This window comes from Xyrauchen texanus, chromosome 33, assembly GCF_025860055.1.
Source record: "Xyrauchen texanus isolate HMW12.3.18 chromosome 33, RBS_HiC_50CHRs, whole genome shotgun sequence".
Taxonomy (NCBI): domain Eukaryota; kingdom Metazoa; phylum Chordata; class Actinopteri; order Cypriniformes; family Catostomidae; genus Xyrauchen; species Xyrauchen texanus.
Window position 1 is genome coordinate 12,173,444 of NC_068308.1, and position 23,346 is coordinate 12,196,789.

The 23,346-nt window shown below is 37.8% G+C and overlaps 1 protein-coding gene across 1 annotated transcript in view; it reads left to right on the top strand.

Annotated features, from left to right (window-relative positions):
- LOC127626971 (serine/threonine-protein kinase WNK4-like) overlaps nucleotides 1-23,346 on the top strand; it is a 76,934-nt gene that overhangs the window by 45,716 nt on the left and 7,872 nt on the right. Inside the window, exons 7-18 of the mRNA XM_052103144.1 lie at nucleotides 591-810; nucleotides 2,576-2,948; nucleotides 5,596-5,762; nucleotides 5,955-6,028; nucleotides 8,789-8,924; nucleotides 10,107-10,223; nucleotides 12,983-13,153; nucleotides 17,256-17,307; nucleotides 17,463-17,573; nucleotides 20,002-20,888; nucleotides 21,641-21,731; nucleotides 22,516-23,128. Coding sequence (XP_051959104.1) covers nucleotides 591-810; nucleotides 2,576-2,948; nucleotides 5,596-5,762; nucleotides 5,955-6,028; nucleotides 8,789-8,924; nucleotides 10,107-10,223; nucleotides 12,983-13,153; nucleotides 17,256-17,307; nucleotides 17,463-17,573; nucleotides 20,002-20,888; nucleotides 21,641-21,731; nucleotides 22,516-23,128 — 3,012 coding nt within the window. The remainder of the gene's footprint in view (nucleotides 1-590; nucleotides 811-2,575; nucleotides 2,949-5,595; nucleotides 5,763-5,954; nucleotides 6,029-8,788; nucleotides 8,925-10,106; nucleotides 10,224-12,982; nucleotides 13,154-17,255; nucleotides 17,308-17,462; nucleotides 17,574-20,001; nucleotides 20,889-21,640; nucleotides 21,732-22,515; nucleotides 23,129-23,346) is intronic.

Here is a 23,346-nt window from a genome sequence, read left to right on the forward strand (position 1 = left end):
CTGTAAAAGTGTTGGTCATTATTAGTTTATGTTAACTTAAGTTGTTAACTAATATTAACAATTTGAACCTTATTGTAAAGGGTTAAAAAGTCATGAAAAAATAATGGATACACAAAAATTGTGAATACACAATTTTATGGATATGTTCCGCTCTGAAATATTTCAATGGCTAAAATTTTACTCTTGGGAAGATCCCAACAAGCCATACACACCATATTCTGATATGTGTGTTGGCCATGTGTGAATGATTCGGTCGAACTGATTGACAAACTGGTCTGAACCAATCTGGTTCATTAGAAAATCAATCTGAATTAAACATTTTCCTTAACCAGGAATCACAAATGACTAGTATGGTCATGGAAACTCATACTGTCGTTTAGAAAGTGTGGGAGCCCTGTAAGAAATTATACAATAAATACTAATCTAATTATTATTATGCTTAAATAATTTTACATTTTTATTAATAAAATATTATTTTTAACAATACAGCTATAATTATATGTGTAGATAATTGATAATTTATGTTTTAACAACTAGTGTTTAATATAGTCTGTTCAGTTTGTGTGACTCATATTTATCTAATCGGCTAGGTACACCATTCAAGACCTGCTGGAGCATACATTCTTCCAAGAGCACAATGGTGTTCATGTTGAATTGGCTGAGGAAGATGATATGGTAAAATCCAGCCTTAAGCTCTGGCTCCGCATGGATGACACCAAGAAGCTCCATGGAAAGTATAAAGATAATAACGCCATAGAGTTCCTGTTCGAGCTTTACAAAGACATACCAGAAGAGGTGGCACAAGAGATGGTAAGCTTAAGTGATGGTCACACACCTGCAAAGTCAATCGTGTATTTCAGTTACTGACATTTTGCAAAGCTGTGCCTCAAGCAAAATTCCAAAACAGTTACTAGCACAATATCATGATATAGGGATCCCATGGCTCACAGAATCCTGTTTGTATGGTGTCACACCCAAAGTGCAATAACCTGTGATCTTTTCATTTGTGTTACTTTGAGGGAGTTTATCTCCTCAAATCCCCTCAGGGGTCAACAAAGTTTATCTATCACAAAGAGATATATACGTAAATTTGTGGGTTGAGTATTCGGCAGAGAACTGTAAAGGACCTTTGATACTCTTGGGGACTACGTACAGTAGGAATTGGGTATTCCTGTTAAAATGAATAAGCTTTTGTTGTCATTTAAGGAAGTATTTCTATAAAAGGGTATGCCTGACTTTCAGAAATATGCTCAGATAAAGAGCTACAATTAAATACATACATATAATTAAAGGTGCACGCAGTAATAAAGAATAACTTGTAAAGAAATTAAATGTCCGAAATTATAATTAAAATAATGTGATGATGAAAAAATCTTAATGGTCCTAAAATAGGCTTCATTTTCTTTGCCCTGGACATGTTCTTGGCAGATTTTGTGAGATTCACCCAACTTGTTATTGATTGTCTTGAGTGTCTTTTTACTCTCATGACTTTCCAAAAGCTTTCCTTTGTGACCATGACAGAGTTGGAAATTTCGAACAATCTGTCCTCACTCAGTGTAGATTACTTACTCTTCCTGTGTTAATAATGTAGGGATGCCGTTGAACTCCTGACTTGCCTAGAACAGAACTCAATGTTCTAAGCACTCCAGAGTATTTATTGATTGGCAGGTTCAATAGGACTTTTCTTTACATAGTGGGACATGGCCACCACCATTCACTTCAACTTAAAGACAAAGCCTCTTTAACCCTGACGTGAGACAGGTACTGTGTGGTATAACCGTGTCAAGGGCATCATTTTTTAATCATTAGGGTGGAAATGTGAGCATGGGGCCAAAGGATGAAGAGGGTAACATGACCAGTGATAAAATGGATTCAAGACTGTGTTATGAAACTGGACACCTTCTCTTGTCCTTCAGACCAAACCGAAGTCCTCTTTTATTAGGCCAGGCCTTTACAATCCCCCTTATATCTCTCAACATGTCTGCTTTTCATCAAGAAGAAATTTATTGTGAAGTCACATCGACAGGAGGTTATCACGAAATTTGACTAGCTGATGTGGTGATAGAGGCTTCAGGAAACATTGGCCTGCATTGTTTTAGTGGAAACACACTGTTCCAACGCTGAGTGAATGGATATTGAGATCTCCATCCCAAAGCCATGTTTATAAATGTACCATGCCAAGTTCAGACAAAATTTAGGTCAATATGCTTAGCTTTGGATTGCCAAGGAATGATAGAATTCATGGAATCCATGGCAAGACACTAATAGTAGCTTGCATATCTGTACACCCATCTCACACGTTGATTCCATAGGTCTGTGTCAATATTTTAGGACAGATAGCACAGCTACCTGTGCATGTATTAGATTTCACTGATTGTATGTGCTCATCTTACTCTCATTCTATATCTAGTGGAAAATAGTTCCAATCTTTTTTTGGGAGAGAAATCATGAGACTCACCATTTGAGACAGTCTCTATTTGCTCACCATTTAATCTCATTGATTTCTAGGAGAAACAATTGAGATATTAAAAAGATTGCCAGTTTTTAAAGTTAATCAAAATTTCGTCTATCCCAGGTGATTCTCGGATTTGTTTGTGAGGCCGACTTCAAGCTTGTCGCCAAGGCAATGCGAGATCGCGTGACAGCAATCAAGCGTCAACGTGAAAAGCATCGGCGGCTGGTAGAGGAGCAGCAACAGAAGAAGAAAGAGGAAACTATTGAGGAAGAGCCTGAGCCACCCTCGCCCAAAACCATTGGTCAAATAGTGGAGAACCCCGGCCCTTCTCCTGTGCAGATCCCAACCACACCTCTAACTCCTAAACCCATGTGCTCTCCTGTCATTGGCTCAAAGGATTCCGGGATTAACGGGAGCTTCCCACCAGAGCCAGAGGAACCAGAGGCCGATCAGCACTTTCATATCCACCATACAACCTGCTCCTCAACAACATGTAGGCACAACATCTTCATTTCTTCAAGTTTACAATAATGCAGTTGTTGAAATATAGAGCACTGATAGACAAATTTATTGGCCAGGCCAAAAAAATCTGCCAATATTTGGTCTTTTTGAAATTATTAATATTAGCCAGTATTTGTGCCACCTCGGGCAATTAACAGAAGCAGAACATCATGTCCAGCGAAAAGCAATTTGTCAGCACTGAAAGCAAAAATGCTGCACAATAACAACCTATCCGAACAAATTTAATGATTAAAATATAGTTACGCAGAGTGGGTTTTTGAACCAATAAGATTCCATGGTGGACAGAACCATCCAGCCTGGAATCCGGAAGTAAAAATCCCAATAATTTTCTTCATATTTGAATTGGCTTTTAATACTAACTTATAAACCTTTATAGACAGACCTACTCTGAGCAGGGGCGCAACTACCAATTTTCTAGGATGTATGCGATACCTACATTGGATGTATGCGATACCCTTTTGCTTCTGGGGGGTTTCCATTGAATGTTTTCACCTTCCTTGGGTGGGGTATTATATTCCGCCCATACATGTTACATACATTGCATATATGGTTTTTGCGTTTCTGACCATGAGTTAATCAATGGTAAATGCTTCTGTTGAAGCCATCAGTGTGCATTATTTCAACTTCATTTTTAATGAATCATGTTTAATAGAGACATTTTTAGTCAAGAACTACATTACCTATGATCCACCAGAGAAAGATCCACCAATCAGAGAATGAGGCAGACAAAGCACACCAAAAGAGCTCTACATTAACCACCTACTTCCATGATACACTGCGAATGACGTAATCAAGACGATCTCCCTGAATATTTTGCCACAAACTTAAAATGTATTGTTTCTGTACTTATAATCAACAACTTTAAATAAAAGTTTTTTTTATTTGTTTATGTCATTCACAATGCTTCATGGGATTGTTGTTAATTCCCTCTTGAAAGACATTAAGAACACAGTCTTGTACCTCAGTCTTTGCAAATAATCTTTTGCTTCAAATCTAAATTTATGTTGTGATTTACCTCACTGGTGGGTTTGCCTCATATCTTAGAACTGTTTTATTAAGGATTTTATGAAATCCCAATGGAAAAAATTCATGAGAAATGACTTGCGGAAACAAGATGGCTGAAAAAGTGGGTGGGCACTGCAATCTATGGAAACCAAGCAAATAGGTAAAGTTCTGTCACAGCTGGTTAAAACCATAAAACTACAGATTTATAAGAGATAAATTGTATAGTTTGTCACTTTATCGAATTGTGTCTGGTTAGGACACATTGTTAGCTGTTCCTTGTGTCAGTTCCAAAATCTACAAACAGCTTAATCAATGAATAATGCTCAATTTCTATTTTGTAATCATTTTTGGTGCGTTTTGAGCATACACCCCCCTCCAAAAAAACAACAACAACAACAGGGCCACTATGTTTGATTGCATAAAGGCGTTTGCACGATTTTTGGCATACTTCTACGACTTTTTAAACAACAAAATGACACCGCTGTGAGCAACAACTATCTATAAAAAAGTGACGTCATTTTGTTGTTTACAACATGTTATTTATTTATTTATTTTCAATAAGTTTTTTTTTGGGCCACCATGGGCCATTATATTTCTGCATATATGTTTACATACCTTAATTAAATTGTATAGCCTATATCATATTAGCATTATACTGAGCATCAGCCACTTTGTTCCCTAGTTATTTCAGGGATCCTTATCGGCCATTGAAAAATTCATTTCAGTGTACCACCAATTTAGAGACCTGTCAACAGCAGATATATAACTTCAAAACTAAATCTTCAACTGCACATTAGTCACATCCTACTCTCTGACTTTATTAAGGGTGATGTAATGGATATGGCCATCACGGTCTCTCCACCTGCACAGGTTCAAGACAGTCCAGTTTCACATAAACTACGTTGTGCAGTGCCCTAAATATTCCTCAATGTGTCTTTCATGGAGTGTTAAGTCCAGCAGCTCTCCTAACACTCAAAACAGCATGGCTCAGTCCACTGACGTCCACAAATAAACTCTTTTTAATAGCCAGTGTGTGTGTGTATGCTTATCGGGGGCAAAGGGGTGAGTTGGTTACAGGTACCAAGTTATTTAGCTTGACATACTTTTGGAGGAGAGTCTATAGAAGAGCACAGAGTGTATATAAAGCAGAAGATTTATTGAATTATTAACTCTAATTTTCTTACATAATGTGTTTTTCTTCTGTGTGTTGATGTGTTAACAATGTGTTTGGTTTCATGAAAAAGAGAGAATCCTTCTGCTGAATTTGAGTTTTTAACTGGCAATGGACTGTGCTTGTGAACCAAAGACCATCGTATCTATTTTAAGCTTTTAACCCAGTTTAATCCTGTTTAGATCTGTGAATTTGAGGATCCCTTGGCCTTTGTTCTAAATCAGCCTATGTGACATTGATGCTATTTATGAATGCATAAAGTCAGCATGAAACGTCATTCGTAACTAATTTACCTTGGTAATGTGGTGTATTAACCAGGATTTAATGAGAATGAAGTGTGCAACTTTATTTTATCCATCACGAATTGATTGGATTGTGAAAAGGGGTGGTTGCATATACATACTGTATGTATTAATGCACTTATTTTTCTCTCTTTCTCCAGCTGACTGTGAGACTGATGAATGTCCTAGCCCTTCAGGTTTACAGGATGCCACTGAGGTTTCAAATGGCAACGTCAACAACTCTCCAATCCTCTGCACCCCACAGGCCACACCCACAGAGACCATGCCCATTTGCACCTCACCAATCCCTGCTCTCCGTTTTCGCTCAGTAAGTTTCTAATTACAAAGATGGCCTCACTTAATGACAAGGTTCTGTAGAGGTAAGAGGCCCATTAAAACACAGTTGAAGTAATTTAATTTAGCAGGATGTGTTAGCCTCAAGTCATAATGAACTTCAAACATCTCTCTGTTGGTTTTTCAGTACTCCATATACTGTAGCTATTTCTTAATCTCCCCTCAGAGTATTGCTGTCTCTACTAAAACTGAGACAGGGGTGTCCGGACCGCCTAGCCCTTTCTCCTCGCCAGTGGACAGGTAAAGACATGCTTGCTTTATCCTTTAGCTCTTCGTAGGATACGGTAACTTTCTACCTCCCAGATATGGGACAAAAGGTGGAATACCATGGTAGTGTGGATATGCATGTATTTGTCTATAACAGAATATTTTATATAATAGAAATCACACACACACAAGCAAATGATATATTAGATGTACATAAGATGCAGATCTTTTACCTTGCCATTTCTACTTTTTAAATGCTCTTCTCCATCATTTTATTTTTATTCCATGAATTACTGCTTCCTTGATCAATAGAAAACATTTACGCTAACATTTTTCCGTCGGGCAAATAACGCACATTTTTGAGAAAAAGACACAATCTATTATGAGCTTAATTTTATATAAAAAGGAACTTTATTTAAATACTAAATACTATTATTTCAGTGCATATAGCACCTAGTTTAACTGCTTTGGAAGTGGTTTGTGCAAAGTTCCTAAACCGTTTAGTGAATTTGCCTTTTACACTACTTTGTCACTTTGCACAGTACTGAATAATTTCTAATACATTTCTAATTTCTTTTATTTCTAATAAATGTAACTGGTTACCAGTTTTGGGCATGTTACTCAAATAAAAGAAATGCACTACAAATTACTAATTACATCTCTGAAATTATAATCAGATTACTGATTGGAGATAATTTACTGTTACAGATTACTTCATCAAAAAGCAATCACATAATTAACTGTTTCCCAACTTTTTGTGCCGAAATTTCAATCACAGCACCATCAGTATGACTCAAACACCCCTTTATCGACACAAAACCAAAGTTGTGTACCAAAAGATAAATACGATTTAACATTATCATTAATAGTGTAATATCCTGATGTACAAAATGAAAAGATGAAGATGAAAGTTACGACTTTTATTCCTCATCAACAACAAATATATATATATATATATGTCTACATGTTTTATGTTTACATGTATAGTTTGCACTATTTAGAAGTATTTACACTTTTCGCAGAAAAGATTTTGTTTTTCTGCTTAACAAATTTAAAATAATGTTTATATTTACTCCTTGTTTATTGTCGCACACAAGTCATACACTTGTATTTCCTTACAACAACTTTGTTATATTCTTGTTATATTGCTATTATTTTAGAAATATGTGTAATCCAAGTAATGTACTTAAAAATGAATCACCTTAATTGAAAGCCATTAATTGTAATCTGATAACAAGAATTTAAAATGTAATGTGTTACACCTTTTTGACTAAAAAGTAATTAGATATTAGGCAATATACTTTGTACTCAGATTACACCAATCACTGGTAATTGCGTTACATTGTGACTTTTTACAATGTATCAAAGACATCCATAATCCATACATTTATCCACACACATTGGACTTTGTGGTTGGTGTATAGCTTTAGTGCCAGATGTACTGAAGAATGTTTTCCCCCATAAGGGATATATGAGATGAATGGCTTTACTCTCAGTAGGAGTGTGTGTGTGTGTGTGTGTGTGAGCCTGGGGGATCATGTTGTCATCTGGAGCCCATCCTCTCCACTCATCTGTCATAACAGAGCATAAGCTCCACCTCTTATAGAATACAGTATAAACACCAATAAATGTTTTTTGGACGCCTGCCATTACAACACAGTTTTCCACTCATAAGAACTACACATTCCACAACAGGCAGAGATCTTTCAAAAGAGCCTGATCCTGCCAAGATACAGGCTGGCTATAAATGTTTGTGGACCTTGTAAGAAGCCCAGTGTTTGGATAAAATACAGACTAGTGTGGTAAAACACCTGAGGATACACAATTAGCTTACAGAAACAAGCTCAGAATGGACTCTGTGCCCCTAAGGGCTGCAAAGTCAAATAGCTTCAAACAGTGCTTGGAAAGCAAAGATAAAGCCAATTCAAATACTACGCTTGTCTAGTTCCTTTTGCTTTTGGCGTTATACGGTATTAGGTTTCCAGAAAACAGTGGCTTGTTGTTGAAGTTGATGAAATGGATGTTTTACTGTCCGGCAGTCCTTCTTAATGCTATGCACAACTAACATTATTGCAAACTGTGTGGTCAAAGGTCAACAACTTGAAGACGTACATAGAAAAAGTGTGTTTACTTAAAAATCGTAAAGCTCAATAAGAGGGAACAAAATACTCATTAAATGCACCGCGTTCCCTTATAGAAACCTGGAATTAACCAAATAAGAGTATTGAGATGATGAGAGAGGGAAATTCCTAATAGGTTCGCTTTACTTTGTGCTAATTGAATAATTTTTATTGGGTTTTTTGGGTTTGTTTAGCATTATTTTAAGTCTTCCAAATATCTATTCACTTACATGAATTTTTTTTTACAACTGGCTTGTGCAGTCTGCAGTTTGTCACATTTAATTTGACAGTTAGCCATACAAACTTGATATTTGGTGCTTGTCTGTGCAAAACATGCCACCACAATGTTAAAGTTTACTAAGTTGTTCTTGGTTTTGGTGCGTTGCTATGCAGATCCTAGGATGTTTTGGGTGGTTGCATATTAGCCCAATTGAAAGAGCCCACCCCCATGTTTTTATAGTATTCTGGTCCCTAGATGTGGGTCGGGACCCTCCTTTAATGTTAGTCAATGGGATCATTTTTTAGTTATGCACTGATACAAATTTTGTGTGCCGATACCGATATTCGATTATTTAGAACAACATCTGATTATACAGATAGTTTGGTGGTTCTGCTGATAATTTGTGTACACTACAACAATCAGCTGATGTCCAATGTCCGATCTTCTTCATAGCTATGCTTCAGATGTGACATCAGGCTTGAGCGATGGCTACGAGGGCCAATCAGAGAGAGGAAGTAAATCCGCTGCCAAACGAACAGCAGGGAAACTGTTTAGGAGGAGAGCTCGGACCCGCCTACACATTACAAGGGTGAGTGTAATTCAACATTTCATCTGGTCCACATATTCATCCTCTAAACAACCTATACATTCATTTCTACAGTACAGTCATCCATACAACTATTGATCAATTATAGCCATCAGATCAATGTATTGTGTTAACAGTGCCAATAGCAATTTATATTTCATGTGACTTCAAGATGTCTTTTTGTCCATGTGTAATTTTTCTCTGTGTGTGTACAGTGTGTCCTCAATGATTTGTTTCATGTGGAATGCTTTGACCTCACATTGAGTTGTTTTCAAAAAGCCTGAGACATAAATAATTAATACAGAATCAAAAAGAATCAGCTCAGACATGACCAATCCATACTTAAAGGAATAGTTTACCCCAAAATGAAAATTATGCCATCATTTACTCACCCTCATGTCCTTCCTTACTCACCCTCATGGGGGTCATTCCTCTGTGAACCACAAGGTCTGTCGTGCTCAAAATTAACAAAAAACCACTGTAAAAGTGGTCCATATGACTCATACAACTCTATATTCCAAGTCTTCTGAAGCCATATGACAGCTTTGTGTGAGAAACAAGCTGAAATGTATCTTGTTATTCACTGAAAATCTTCCCCTCCGCTGAAGCTCTGAAAGAGACAACAAAAGTCATAGGCCTGTTGACTACAAAATGGCACACCAAATGCCATTTGACACCAGTGATGCCAAAAGGCATGACTAATCATTATTGGCATCAATGGTGCCATTTTTGTTTTGAGAGCTACAGTGGAAGGAAAGTTTACCAGTGAATAACAAAACAAGTTTCAGCCGATTCCTCACACAAAACTATATAGAGCACAATTTGTATGTATAGTTTGTATAGTTTGCCGGTGCTTTTTTGTCATTTATGGGCTTGACAGAATAATTTTCATTATATGGAAAAGAATGACAAGGATATTATTCAAAACTTCTACTTTTTGTGTTGACATTTGGGTGAATTATTCTTTAATACACAGATGATGACCAATAAACACTTAATACACTTAATGTTGCTTAACACACATACATACAGCCACCCTGAACCTGTGTAGGATATTTGAGAACACACACTGTTTGCAACATACACACACACACACACACACACACACACACACACACACACACACACACACACACACACAGTAAATGTAGTAATCTTGACTTAAGTATGTGTTGTGCCCCACAGCTCTCTAATGAAGTAGACCGGGTGGTTGAGTGTCAGCTCCAGACCCATAACGATAAGATGGTCACGTTTAAATTTGATCTTGATGGTGACAACCCTGAAGACATTGCTGCAGTCATGGTAGGTACACACAATGACACAGTACTTACCATCTCCTCTGCCCTTTACAATGTCAGTTGGAAAACTGTTGGAAAGAGAAAAATGACAGTGATCAATAAATTATGAAGTTTACTGCTGTTGCTTCATTAACATGTAATCATGTAATCTTTAAAAAGTAACCGTAGTCTGATTACTAGTATTTTAAAATTGTATTTAATCCAGTTACAAGTAATTGATTTTCATAATCTGATTAAGTAATCCAGATTACATGTAATCTGTTACTACCCAGCACTGGTATTAAGTCATGGGCAGGCCCAGAGAGAATCTGCAGATTTTAATATTTTCTGTGATGATTTTTGGGGAAAATCTGCTGCATTTTGGTAAAATGTGTTACTGTAAATGGAGCTGAGATTACTACAGTCTAATTGATATAAAATTAGCCAACATATTGAATAAACAAACACACAATGGGGCGGGGGATGTGAAGAACTTTGTGGAAATCGATTGAGCTTTCTGCTAAATTCTGCATGTACTGATTCCGTTTTTCTGGTCATGGGATATCCGTAGTACATTACCACATATTATCAGCTGTAGCAGAGCTACACAAATGTCCCACTATAGTCCTTATCAGCAAAATCCCACAAGCAAGGTTCTACTTCCTTTTCATCAGAGAGCGATATGCTCCTCCGCTGTTAAGTTAAAACCTTCTTGTGAGAAAACCTTCAGTGACTCCAGTGTATCCAGATCTCATGCTCATTTCCCAGAACATGAAGGGGTAGATTTGGATTAGACATGGAAGATTTTTCATTTTCTTTAGTTTTCTTTCTTCTTTTGTTCTTATTTTAATATTTATATTATACAGTGGCTCCAAAAGTACTTGGACATGAAAGCCACACATAAAAATGCATAAATGTAATTGCATTAGATAAAAAAATATCAAACCATGTAGCATTGGTTGGAAAGAAAAATAGCATAAGCACACTTTTCAAAGCTAATTATGTAGCAAACGTTTCTAATGTTTTAAATGACTATATACTGAAATAGAATAAAGATGTAAAATGAAGACAAAAAAGTATTTGGACTCTTTCTGGTTGTCACTTGGTTTGATATTTAGATTTTTGGATTATCTAATGCAATGAAGTTCACACTTTTCTCTACATATGGCTTAAGTGCCAAAGACATTTTGAGGCCACTTTATTAATTTTGATCTTTATAAGTATAATACATTAGTCCATCTCATATACTGACATTTTTTTAGTTACTGCTATGTACATTTCAGAGATATTTAGTCATACATTGACTTGTACTTGGCCCAGTGGATAAGTGAGGCGGAGTGGAGGACCCAGAGGAGAAGTGAATAAAGTCTAGGAACAACAGAACTATATTGTACCTTAACAGTTCATCAAACTGTACTTTTCACAGCCCATGTTTTGAAGGCAATGTGGAGTTGTGGTAAATTAATTTCAGTTGAAAAAGGAAGAATGGACAAGAAGAGGAGTGAATAAAATCAAGTAACAACAATAAAACTGTATAACTGTTTTGAAGTATAAAAAGAATATTGAGTAAATGTTACACTATTAAAGGGGTCACTTACAATTGTTACCCCAAGAAGCTTTTGATCAGCCTGATCTAGCACTTACAATGAGTTTTGTTGGTGTAACCTCATGTAAACTAATGATTCAGTGACATTGAATGATATTGTTGACTTGAATCAATCCAGTCAATCCAGTGTGTGGCTGTATGCCTTTTCTCCGATACAGAGGCTCTTTGTTTAGTCTCAGTGTGCTGGCAATGTGGATTCACTCCTTGTGTGTTATTGGTCGACTCGTGAACACCCACTGCTATTAGTGGAGTGGTAAAGCTCAGCTTGTAGATGGACTTAATTAAACCTGCCTGGAATTAAAAGAGTGTACACAAGTACACAAGCTCAATTTAAGCATGCTTTTATTTTAAATAGTTATGGGACATTCTCTATGAGAAGTATTGCACAACTCAGCTCTCTTCATACAGCATAGAGAGATCCCTTGATCCATGTTTGTACTACGTGCACTATGTGAGCCTTAGCCAGTTTCTCTCAGCAATTTAGAACGAACGGGCTTCTTGCTTTCTAAAGTAATAATTCACCCAAAAATTTAAATTCTGTCATTATTTACTCACGCTTATGTTGTTCCAAACCTATATACTCTCATTTTTTTTTCTGTGGAACACAAAATAAGTCTTTTGTTTTCATTTTTAATTATATTCAGGCTCTTACACTCCATAAAACTCATGCTTTATTCCAAGTCTTAAGAAGTCATATGATTCCTTAGTGTGAGAAACAGATCCAAATTAAAGTCGTCATTTACTGATAATCTTCTCTTCCTCTGCAGTTCACAAATCAAATGTGATGCTGATAGCATAGGTGTGATGTCATGATGTTTGGTGACGAGACAATCGAGAACCAATGATGTTTAATGTTATTGATGTCCAACCTGTATCATAGGCCATATATGTTTTAAGAGCCATAGTGGTGAGGTGAAGATGAATATTCAATAAATAACAACATATATTCAGTCTGTTGTAGTTGCTTCAGAAGACTTTGGATTTAGTGCATATGGACTACTTTAGTTATACTTTTCTAATGTTTTGTTTTGTGTTCCACACAAAAAAGAACAGCATATGGATTTGGAATGACATGAATGAGGGAGGGTAAATAATGACAGAAATGTCATTTATGGGTGAACTATTTCTTTAAGTCTAATCATTTTGTCTATTATTTATTTTTCTTTTTTCTTCTCAAGGTGCATAATGAATTCATCTTGCCCTCAGAAAAGGAGGGTTTCATTCACCGCATTTGTGACATCATTAAACGAGCAGAGTCTCTGATGAGGAAAGATTCAACAAGTCATCATGATGTTGGCATTGCCCATCCCTCTTATATTAATGCCGTCAACTCCCTCTCTGGATCCCAGGTGAGCAGAGACTGTTCAGTTCTGTCCACTGTTACTTTGACAGTCCAAAGCTAGTAACCACAGGTGTAGTTCCTCACATTAACTATGAATGTTTTTTACTGATGTTTGACAACCAGAAAGTGCCCAAATATATTTCGTCCTGATTTTAAACCCTATATAAGGGGGACTGGGTCGCGGACAGCAGGGAAAGAACAATGTCATGTTTCTCCCATTGAAAAAGAGGTGCTTGGGGCTCCAAAGTGCGACCCCTAGTGTCACTACATCGACACAATGTCAAGTGAGCGACAGATAGGGAATCATGGTTTTTGGAATCATGCCTTATATCGAAATGAAAGGGAGTGTAATCTATTCAGGAGGTTACACAACCAATATCTTGAGTTTGTGAATGTTGTGAGAGAGTGAATGAGTGGTTTCAGGTTTACCACATAATCTTGAGGCGTGTTCTGTACTGCCTTAAATGAGCAGATAAACAATGTATAACTGGTTTAGAGTAACTGTGCAATTAGACCTCTGTGCACCCTCGTCGAAATGTTGTCCACTTTCCTTACATTTACAATATAAAGGAGCCTTATTAGGATACCTGTGTAACCCCAGGTGTCTATTTCACCAAACCCACCAGTAATGGAGGATTTAACAAGCTGAAAAGTGTTTATTCTTTTATTTTATTCACACACGGTCATGAGGGTCTAAAGGGCCCTCTCTGTTTTATATGGGTTTAGTTTAGTATTTTTTGGTCACATGACAATTTAATGGCTATATGATTTGGCCGACAAAAGTTCTTTCAAATATTACTGGTAATTATATTTAATTTCAAACTACTTATGCCAAAAAAAATATTTTCAAGAATTTCAACTTTTAATGAGAACTGGTGGGAAATGTGCTTTATTGGCGTGAAAACAATGTCACAATGCATCTTAATTATATATAAAAAAAACAGGCTTAATTTTCTATCTCGTTTTTTCTTACGATTTTGGGTATAAAAGTGAATTGGACATTGAATTTGGCAGGTTTCATGAGATTCACACAACAGTATTCTCAGAGGAAATAATTTACAATACTCATTTTGATTGGAAAAGTTACCTCGGCCCACTCCTGATGATGCTTTGACGACATGCACAAAAGATGCATGGTGGGTGTAGCACAGTATAGTATATTATAGTACAACTGATCCAGTACTTGTACTATTGTACACATGGGAAACAGATTTTTGTCCATGTATTTTAGATATAGACAAGTGTAACATGGAAAAACATTGTTGTATTTTTAGCTTTACTTTCCAATAAAGTCCGTAGAACAAAGTACAGCCTCTGCTTCCTTTTGCCTGCCAGTCAACTGATCATAAGATATCTCTTAATTAGTATAGAGAATGAGAACAATGGCCTGATTTATTTGGATTTAGAGATCTATAACAGACAATCATGCATTGGTACCGTGAGGGTTGCATAACTACTTGCAGACTGCTCAAGAGAACTGTACTGGACCCAGACCAGGGTCTGATTAGAAACAGGCGTGCAACATTAGCTGCATCCTAGACCCTCCTCCCTGCAGGGGTCTCTGCCATCATTAGCTGCTCGTCTCTGGGGTTCTCTCCAGCATAGTTCAGTCAACAAACTGCAAGCAGGAGTGTAAACGCTGAGTATATGACAGAATGTAACCCTCGAACTCAAAGCACAGCGCTGTTCTGTGTAACTGTCCAATAAACAGTGCAGCTGTGCAGTTGAGGAAAGAGCGTATGCAGATGAAGTGCTGTTTGGGTGTGTATGAGGTATTTTGTCCTGCTGCAGTGCCTTAGCAAGTTCTTTTAATATTAATTGTGGTGTTAATAATGTGCAACACATAAAATGACTGTTCCTTTGTGTGTATAGCTGAAGTGGTGCTGTGAAGAAGCCAAGAGAGCTTTAGCACTTAGACTGCGACTGCTCTTAACCGAAATTAAGCATAAGGACTTTGTAATTAAAGAACATTAGACCAGTCTAAAGTCAACAGTGTCACACCCTAACAGCCCATTTGCTTCAAAACCTTCAATTCTCAATACTGAGCATTTAAGCCAGATTTGTTTGCAACAAAAAAATGTCTACATGTCACAGCATTTGATCAAATATCAAACCAAGTGCCATCTGCAAACAAATGAAGATCTTTTAATCAACTTAACAGTAAAACATTACTCAAAATCAGATTTTTGTGCAAGATGAATATACATGTCACTTTGTTAGTGTTTAATGTTTTGTTATGTTGAGATTTAGAAGAGTTTCTGTTATGTTGGAGTTTTCTGGTTTTTCCATTATGATGAAGAGTTGACCTAACATTTACATTTATGCATTTGGCAGATGCTTTTATCCAAAGCGACTTACAGAGCTCTTATTACAGGGACAATCCCCCCAGAGCAACCTGGAGTTTAGTGCCTTGCTCAAGGACACAATGGTGGTGGCTGTGGGGATCGAACCAGCAACCTTCTGATTACCAGTTATGTACTTTAGCCCACTACGCCACCACCACCAGCTTGAGTTAAAGATGAACATTGGCCATGAAACTAATTGATGTGCTAACAATAGCATAGTTAAAAAACAACATTGTAGTGTTTCCAACCAGCATGTATTTAGCATGCTAACATTCACTTCCACTAGTTAGTACATAAAGAAATAAATGAGATTCATTTGAGTTAAACTGACACCTCTAATTTTGTTGGGTTTACTCAAATAAACAAGGTTTTTTCTACACAGTGTTTGTGTTGAGATTACATTGTAATTTTAATTTAAGAAAACCTATTTTTAAACATGTGGAACCACTGTCCATGACTGATTACAGCTTCACAAAGATTGAAAGCCAGATAGTGTCCAAATACTTTTTGCTTTATATAAGGATAATAAGGAATATTCCGGTTCAATGCAAATATGCCGGTTAAGCTTAATCGACAGCATTTGCGACATAATGTTGATTACCACAAATATTTATTTTGACTTGCACCTACTTTTCTTTAAAAAAAACTAAATCTGGGTTACTGTGAGGCACTTACAACAGAAGTCAATGTAACAATCCGTAAACATTTAAATACTCACCGTTTCAAAAGTATAGCCACAAGACAAACAATATGCATGTAAACATGATTTATGATGATTTAAACAACTTTAAAGCTCAAATAATACATGAGTTTTGACAGAATTAATTTAAGTGCTTTTGTATAATTATAAGCTTAAAACTCTCCAAAAATTGGCCCCATTCACTTCCATTGTAAGTTCCTCACTGTAACTTTAATAAAGAAAAGGAGTGACAACACAAAATTAATTTTGTGGCAATCAACATTATGCCACAAATGCTGTCGATTGAGCTTAACTTGTACTGAACCCAGAATACTCCTTTAAATATATATATTTTTTATAAATTGAAACCTTTCAAACTTCTTTTTTTTAATGGTTTGCTTAAAGTATGTTCTTTTTTATTTTTAATTTATTTAAAAAATAAATTTTTTCAATAGATTTGGCATGCCCAATTCCCACTACTTAGTAGGTCCTTGTAGTGGTGCGGTTACTCGCCTCAATCCGGGTGGTGGAGGACAAGTCTCAGCTGCCTCCGCTTCTGAGACTGTCAATCCGCGCATCTTATCACGTGGCTCTCTGTGCATGACACCACTGAGACTCAAAGCATGTGGAGACTCATGCTACTCTCCGCGGCGGCATCCACGCACAACTTACCACACGCCCCATTGAGAGCGAGAACCCCTAATCGCCACCACGAGGAGGTTACCCCATGTGACTCTACCCTCCCTAGCAACCGGCCAATTTGGTTGCTTAGGAGACGTGGCTGGAGTCACTCAGCACACCCTGGATTCAAACTCGCGACTCCAGGGGTAGTAGTCAGCGTCAATACTTGCTGAGCTACCCAGGCCCCCGAAATGTATGTTCTTGAAAATAAATGCCATTGTATAATACATGGGGCCCATGTCATTCATACATTTGTAAGTGTGGCTTAAGTGTCCTAATACTTTTGGAGAACTTGAAACTTTGTAACTATGATTAATTATGTGTTAAATATAATAGCAACAGAATATTTTTAAATAAATTCATAATATATATTTAAAAAAAAAAACTGTTTTTTTCCCTTCCAGCCAAACCTCCACAGCAATCTGGCACGTACTCATTCCTCTTCCTCGCTACCAGGTAGGCTTACATAAACTCTACCATTGGGTATTAATGATGTTAAACTGATGTCAATGCTTTTACATTGGCACCTTTTTACATAATGTGTGTGTGTGTGTGTGTGTGTGTGTGTGTGTGTGTGTGTGTGTGTGTGTTTTTGTGTATTGGATTCTTAGCGGAGTTTGGTCTGGGCACTGGAGCAAGGGCCTCCCCTCCGGGAATCAATGGAGAAATTACCTCACCCTTACGCCCACTCTTACGTTCACAGTCTTTCCATAATGCCCCAGGTAAGTGACTATTACTCTCCAACAAACTCCCCCCACAAGAAACCTGCCACTCTTCCATATTCCTGTCTAGCTCACGCTTTAATCCTCTGGGTGGAAATGAAACAATTTAGCCACTCTTTAAATGTCATCAGACTGCAGCTGGCGCCTTCTACGCATACTGTACCTCAAATCTGCAGTTTGAGTCTACCTGGCTCCAGGGACCCTTGAGTAATTACTTTACTTGAATGCAGCTTGTTTGTGGACCGTGAATGCCATCAGTGTGAGAAGAAGAGAGAGGGGGGATAAAAAGGGAGATAGGAAAGAAGAATGACAGTACACAGGACAGGGTTATTATAGTTTTATCAAATAGTATTTAGTTTTTAATTCTATTTGTCCACTTTTTTAATTTTCAGTCTGACAGTTTTAGTTTAGGTAGTATATTAGGGCTGCCAATGCATACAGAACTGATATCATTTAAATGATCTCACTCTTATTGCCTTCTACTGGCATTTTCATGCTTAATGAAGGTGGGATGGTATATTGTGTATCAAAAACTAAAATTAATTTATAGTCATTTTATTTAGTTACTTCTGGAGTCACTTTAGTCCAGTTTCAGTCTCTAAAACGTCTGTTAGTTTTTAACAAAGTTAGTTCAAAAACTAATTCTGTTTTATTTTTTCATTTAACAAAAATCTTTTCATTTAGTTTACCCAAAAATGAAAATTCTCATAATTTACATAAACGTAATCCAGATAACTCCAGTGGTTTAGTCCATGTCTTCAGAAGTGATCCAATCGGTTTTGAGTGAGAATAGACCAAAATGTATCTCCTATTTCACTGTATATCTTGCCATTGCAGTCCCTAGGTACGATCATTATTTCAGGCTCAGTTACACTTACTACTAGTGCTTGACGCATGTGCACAACATTAGATAATTCTAGGAAGTGTAATCAAACTTGAAATCATGATCGCCAAGATTTATAGATCACTTCTGAAGATATGGATTAAACAACTGTAGTTGTATGGATTACTTTTATATTGCTTTTATGTGCTTTTTGGAGCTTCAAAGTTTTAGTTACATTCACTTACAATGTATGGACCTACAGAGCTGAGATATTCAATAAATCTTAATTTGTGTTCTGCGGAAGAAGGAAAATCATACACATCTCGGATGGCATGAGTGCTCCAGATGCTTAGATGATAAAAAATAACAAATGTATCCTATGTAAACATAAAATGCAATTAATTAATTATGTTCATTATTAATTATGTTATCAACCAACTTTGCACGTGTGGATTACCATGTCCATAAGCTACCACTTTTGACCATTTTTGACCTAGGAAAAAAACTGGTAATCAAGAGTCCTTCAGCCCATCTGCAACGTCATGGTCCCAACATCTGTTTGCATGATTTCCCCTCCAATTCCTCAGCAATGGGGAGCTTTTGGTGTAAATTAAATACCAAGACTCACAAATCCTGCCAGGCCCCCCTACTGCTGAAGTGCAGTGTAGCCCCCACCCTTCCCTTTGTCTCTTTTCACCATTGTTGGTTATTTTCTGTCCCGCCTATAGAGCTTTTTGTACTGTTGCCTTCTGGCTTTATACCTCTACAACACGTTTTCCCAGTGCAATATATTTATTTTTTGAAAAAAGAGCCGTAGTTTCAAAGCATCCAGAGATAACCCAAGAACTTTTGTTATAATGTCAACCACAACAGAAGAGATTACTGGCATCCCCCAAACATGTGCTTTACAATGAGAGCTGTGAATGCACAGATGGTTTTTATTTTTGTTAAATGTCAGAGAACCTTTGGCTCACTCACTTGATCGATGTCAAAATTCAATCATGATCATTTGTTAGGGCTGGCGTGTTGGCATCTACTGTCTGTAACGTAAGGCACTTATCTTTATGTGCATGTGCTTATGCATGTCCTTTATTTATCACTATGGAGATGGCACTATGTTAAAGGTGTTACTGTACAGAGTAATTTTCACTCCAGTATTGACAGTTGCAAAAAGTGACTTGACAAGACAGGACAAGAAAAAGGTGTGTGAAATCGAACAAGGGTGTCATCCCATCTTGTTTAGTTAAGCCTGCACAAAAGACTGTCTATGCAGCAACAGGTAGAACTCGTAATGCAGATATATTATATAAATATTCACATGGATATTGCAATCATCGTTGAGTGATTTGCTCATTATGATAAGTATGATAGGACATCTTACTGTTGAGCTGGACCTGAAACAGAAGCTTATGTTGTTTTTTGTCGCACCCAAGCTGAGCTTCCATCCAAAATCGGTCTGCATGTCTTAGCAGATCTTTATATTTTCGGCATATTTCCAACATGTTTTCAGCTGTGGTTTCAATTAGTGTAATTTAGTTCCATTAAAATTGCTTAAAATTGGTACACAAATTTTGCCTGAAAATAATTTTCTTTGTCATTCTTCAGGTACTCCTTATCCCCATCATGATCCTTCAGCTTCAGTCTACCCTCCTGATCCCAGAATGCCCCATTCAAAACGACCTCATGTTCAGCAGTATATTCCCTCATATATGAACAATGCCACCCACTTCCCTTTCCCATACCCACCTCACCCAGCCTCCCCCAAACCCACCCATGCCCCTCTATCCCGCGTACACAGCAATACTTCCTTCACCCTCTCCTCCCCTGCATCCACCCCTGGCTCCCCCAGCCCCCACAGCACAGACGTCTCAAGCCCCATGTCCGACTTCAACCTGTTGTCCCCTCCTCCTGCTCAGACACCTGCTCAGACACCCACTATGTGGCCATCCCACACCCAACCTTTATTTTCCCTGGCTAATGTGCTGTCCATGGCCATGAGTATGGCACATTCCTTCATGCCTGCCCAGAGCCTTGGACAAGCCATGCCCTCCATGGTACAGCCCATGCCCCCCATGCCAGGCTACCAACCTCAGCTGACCCACCACACACCTCCTCAAGCAGGTTATCCCGCTATGTATACACCCAAATATGCACCATGGGAGGCGGCTTACAATCCGGGGATGGAAGAGTATTACCGGGCCATGGATTCACAGTTTTGGATCCAAGACAATGTGATTTCTCCACCTTCCCAAACCATTCCTACATCGGCTTCACCCAGCAGCATTCCCATATCCACCCAGCAGACAGCTTCTACTGTTTCTCAGGAGGGAAGGCTGGGAAACCCTCGTCTATATCCACAGGAATCCTCCAAGGAATATTCTCTGTCTCAAGGGGACAGCCACGCTTTCCCCAGGCACTCGCTAGACCAGTGGCCCAGCTCCGGTTCTTCATCTGGGCTGTCATCTTCCCCTCGAGCAAGCCCTGAATGCAGAGTAAGCCTTGTATACTGGATTATCCTCTTATAGAAATTAATAGGAGACCCCAAAATGAAAATGTACTCACCCAAATCTGTTTGACTTTCTTCTGTGGAACACAAAATAATATTTTGAAGAATATCCTGGCCATTCTTTTCTATATTATTAAATTATATGAAGTCTGTGTCTGTCAACCCCTTAAAAAAATATAATCAAAGGAGTCCATATGACTTGTGCTCTACATTTCAGGCCATACAAAAGCTTTGTGTGAGGAACAGACAAAAATGTATGTTGTTATTCGCCAAAAACTTAGACATCCGCTCTAGCTCTCCTTCATAATGTACATGACAGTCCATGAGAGAAGTAGTGATGTCTGATTCATCGGCATGTCATAAAATATCAATATATCTATATATTTTGAGGCATTGATATATTAGCATGAGCTATTTTATTTCAAATGATATTCTTCCAAAAATCACCTTTGTGCTCCACAGAAGAAAGAGATTCATCAGGGACATGAGAGCAAGTAAATAATGACATAATTTTCATTTAGGGTAAATGTTTCTTTTAACATTGAGGAAATGTTTAGCTTTGCTGTGTCACGATTGTATTCATTTCCACAGTTTTGGCAAATGTTGCATGCACATTTAATGTCACTGAATGTAAATGGCCAGTGTTGCAATATTAGTTCAAAAGTCCTTAGACTGAGTTATGAAACTCAGTTTTAAAAGTTTACCTCTTAGCTTACCTGGTCTTGCGTTCTCTCCAAGGTGTCGTCATCCAGTCCTAGATCATTATCCCAGCTGGCAGCTCCAGAGAGCACCAGAGGGTCTCAGTGCCAAGAAATCTCTTCAACATCTGGTAAGAAATTTGACTCCTAAACACAAACGCACAGAGGCACATATGCATACACTTACATACATTGTACACTTTTCTTCTTTACGTAATGTGGTTTTATAATGAAGTGGGTCCAAATAAATGGTTAACACCTCTCACTCTCACAGAGAGTTTTGTGGACATTATTACTCATTAAATATGCCTGTGGAGGGCTTGCACAACCAAAAAGTCTGTTTGGAATGTTCTTTGGTACATAGCCAAAACTGTGTAGTAACGCTGGCTATGTTTGGAATGGAATAGTAGCTATTATACTAATGGATGCAATACTAATAATGTGTTAAACATAACATATTATGTAATGATAAATGTTTCTAGCAGTACTATGCTACAATGTTGACAAATTAGCTCATTACATTGCTCGCAGAATGGCAGGGTTGGTGCTGTTTCGGAATACACGTAACTCTGTTAGTCTTCTGTAGGCATACAGTATTGTAGGTTTTGGTGACAGACAACCTGAACAGATTTAAATCTGTTGCACACTCATGAGCGCTTTGAAAGATGCTTGTTCAAAATGGCTCTCGCGTTTATGCAATCGATTGCGTACTTGAGTGGAAAAAACCATTAGAGTAAATAACTTCTGACATAATTATATGGTGAACTATTCCTTTAATTCAATAACTGATGCCCTTCAGTTACATAAGCCATGCTTGGGGAGATTTAATGGTTTTATAGGCAGCCATCCCTTTTGTCATTATTCTTTCACAACTTTCCCATATATATATATTTATATCACTCACTCTTTTTTCAGATCCTAAGTCTATTGTGACTGTGGGCCGTTTTCATGTGTCCCCCAGTAAAGAGATTCAAACCACAACCACTCACACAGAAAGTGGAAATACACTCATAAAAGCATCGACCACACCTGTCACCCCTCCAGAGAATCTCATCAGATTACCCAATCAGCCTATGTCCTCTTTTTTGGCTCATAAGCAAAATCCCATAGCAGAAAACAGCCAGAAGCTCACCGTTCTTCCTTCCTGTGATGCTCCACGTGATTCTTTGAGTTCTGCTGACCAGTCAGAGAGAAGTTGGAAAAAGGACCAAAAAGGACAGATGGATGAGCAAGAGCAAAATGAGAATGATAACGATGAGATCCCATTGGATAAGAAGCACAGAAGGAAGAAGGTAGGCAGAGCGGATTTTGGTCCATGTCTCATGGGGACATCAGTGGACAGCGGGTTTTCTGTGGCTTTGGACACTGAGGGGAGGCTTTGGGATGGCAACATGGGCAGCCCTCCATATCCCACTCCTCTCAATAACCTCTGGATGAGCTACACACGGAACTCATCCTATATGAGCAGCGACGAATCAGAGAGCGAAGATGATGAGATGTGGGGGGAGCTACAGGAGCTGAGGGAGAAGTAAGGGAATTTAATTGTTTACCACATTAAAAAGCTTTGTAGCATTGAAATAATATAACTTAAACATTCTGGTTAAATGTGTACGCAGATGTAACGACTTGGCCAATGCTCTGGCAACGTGTGTTCTTACGGTACAGTGGCGGTAGCAAACCTTAGTACTCAAGCAGGCGATAGATTAACCCTCAGAAATCTGTGCCATTAAACTGGATGTGTTATTA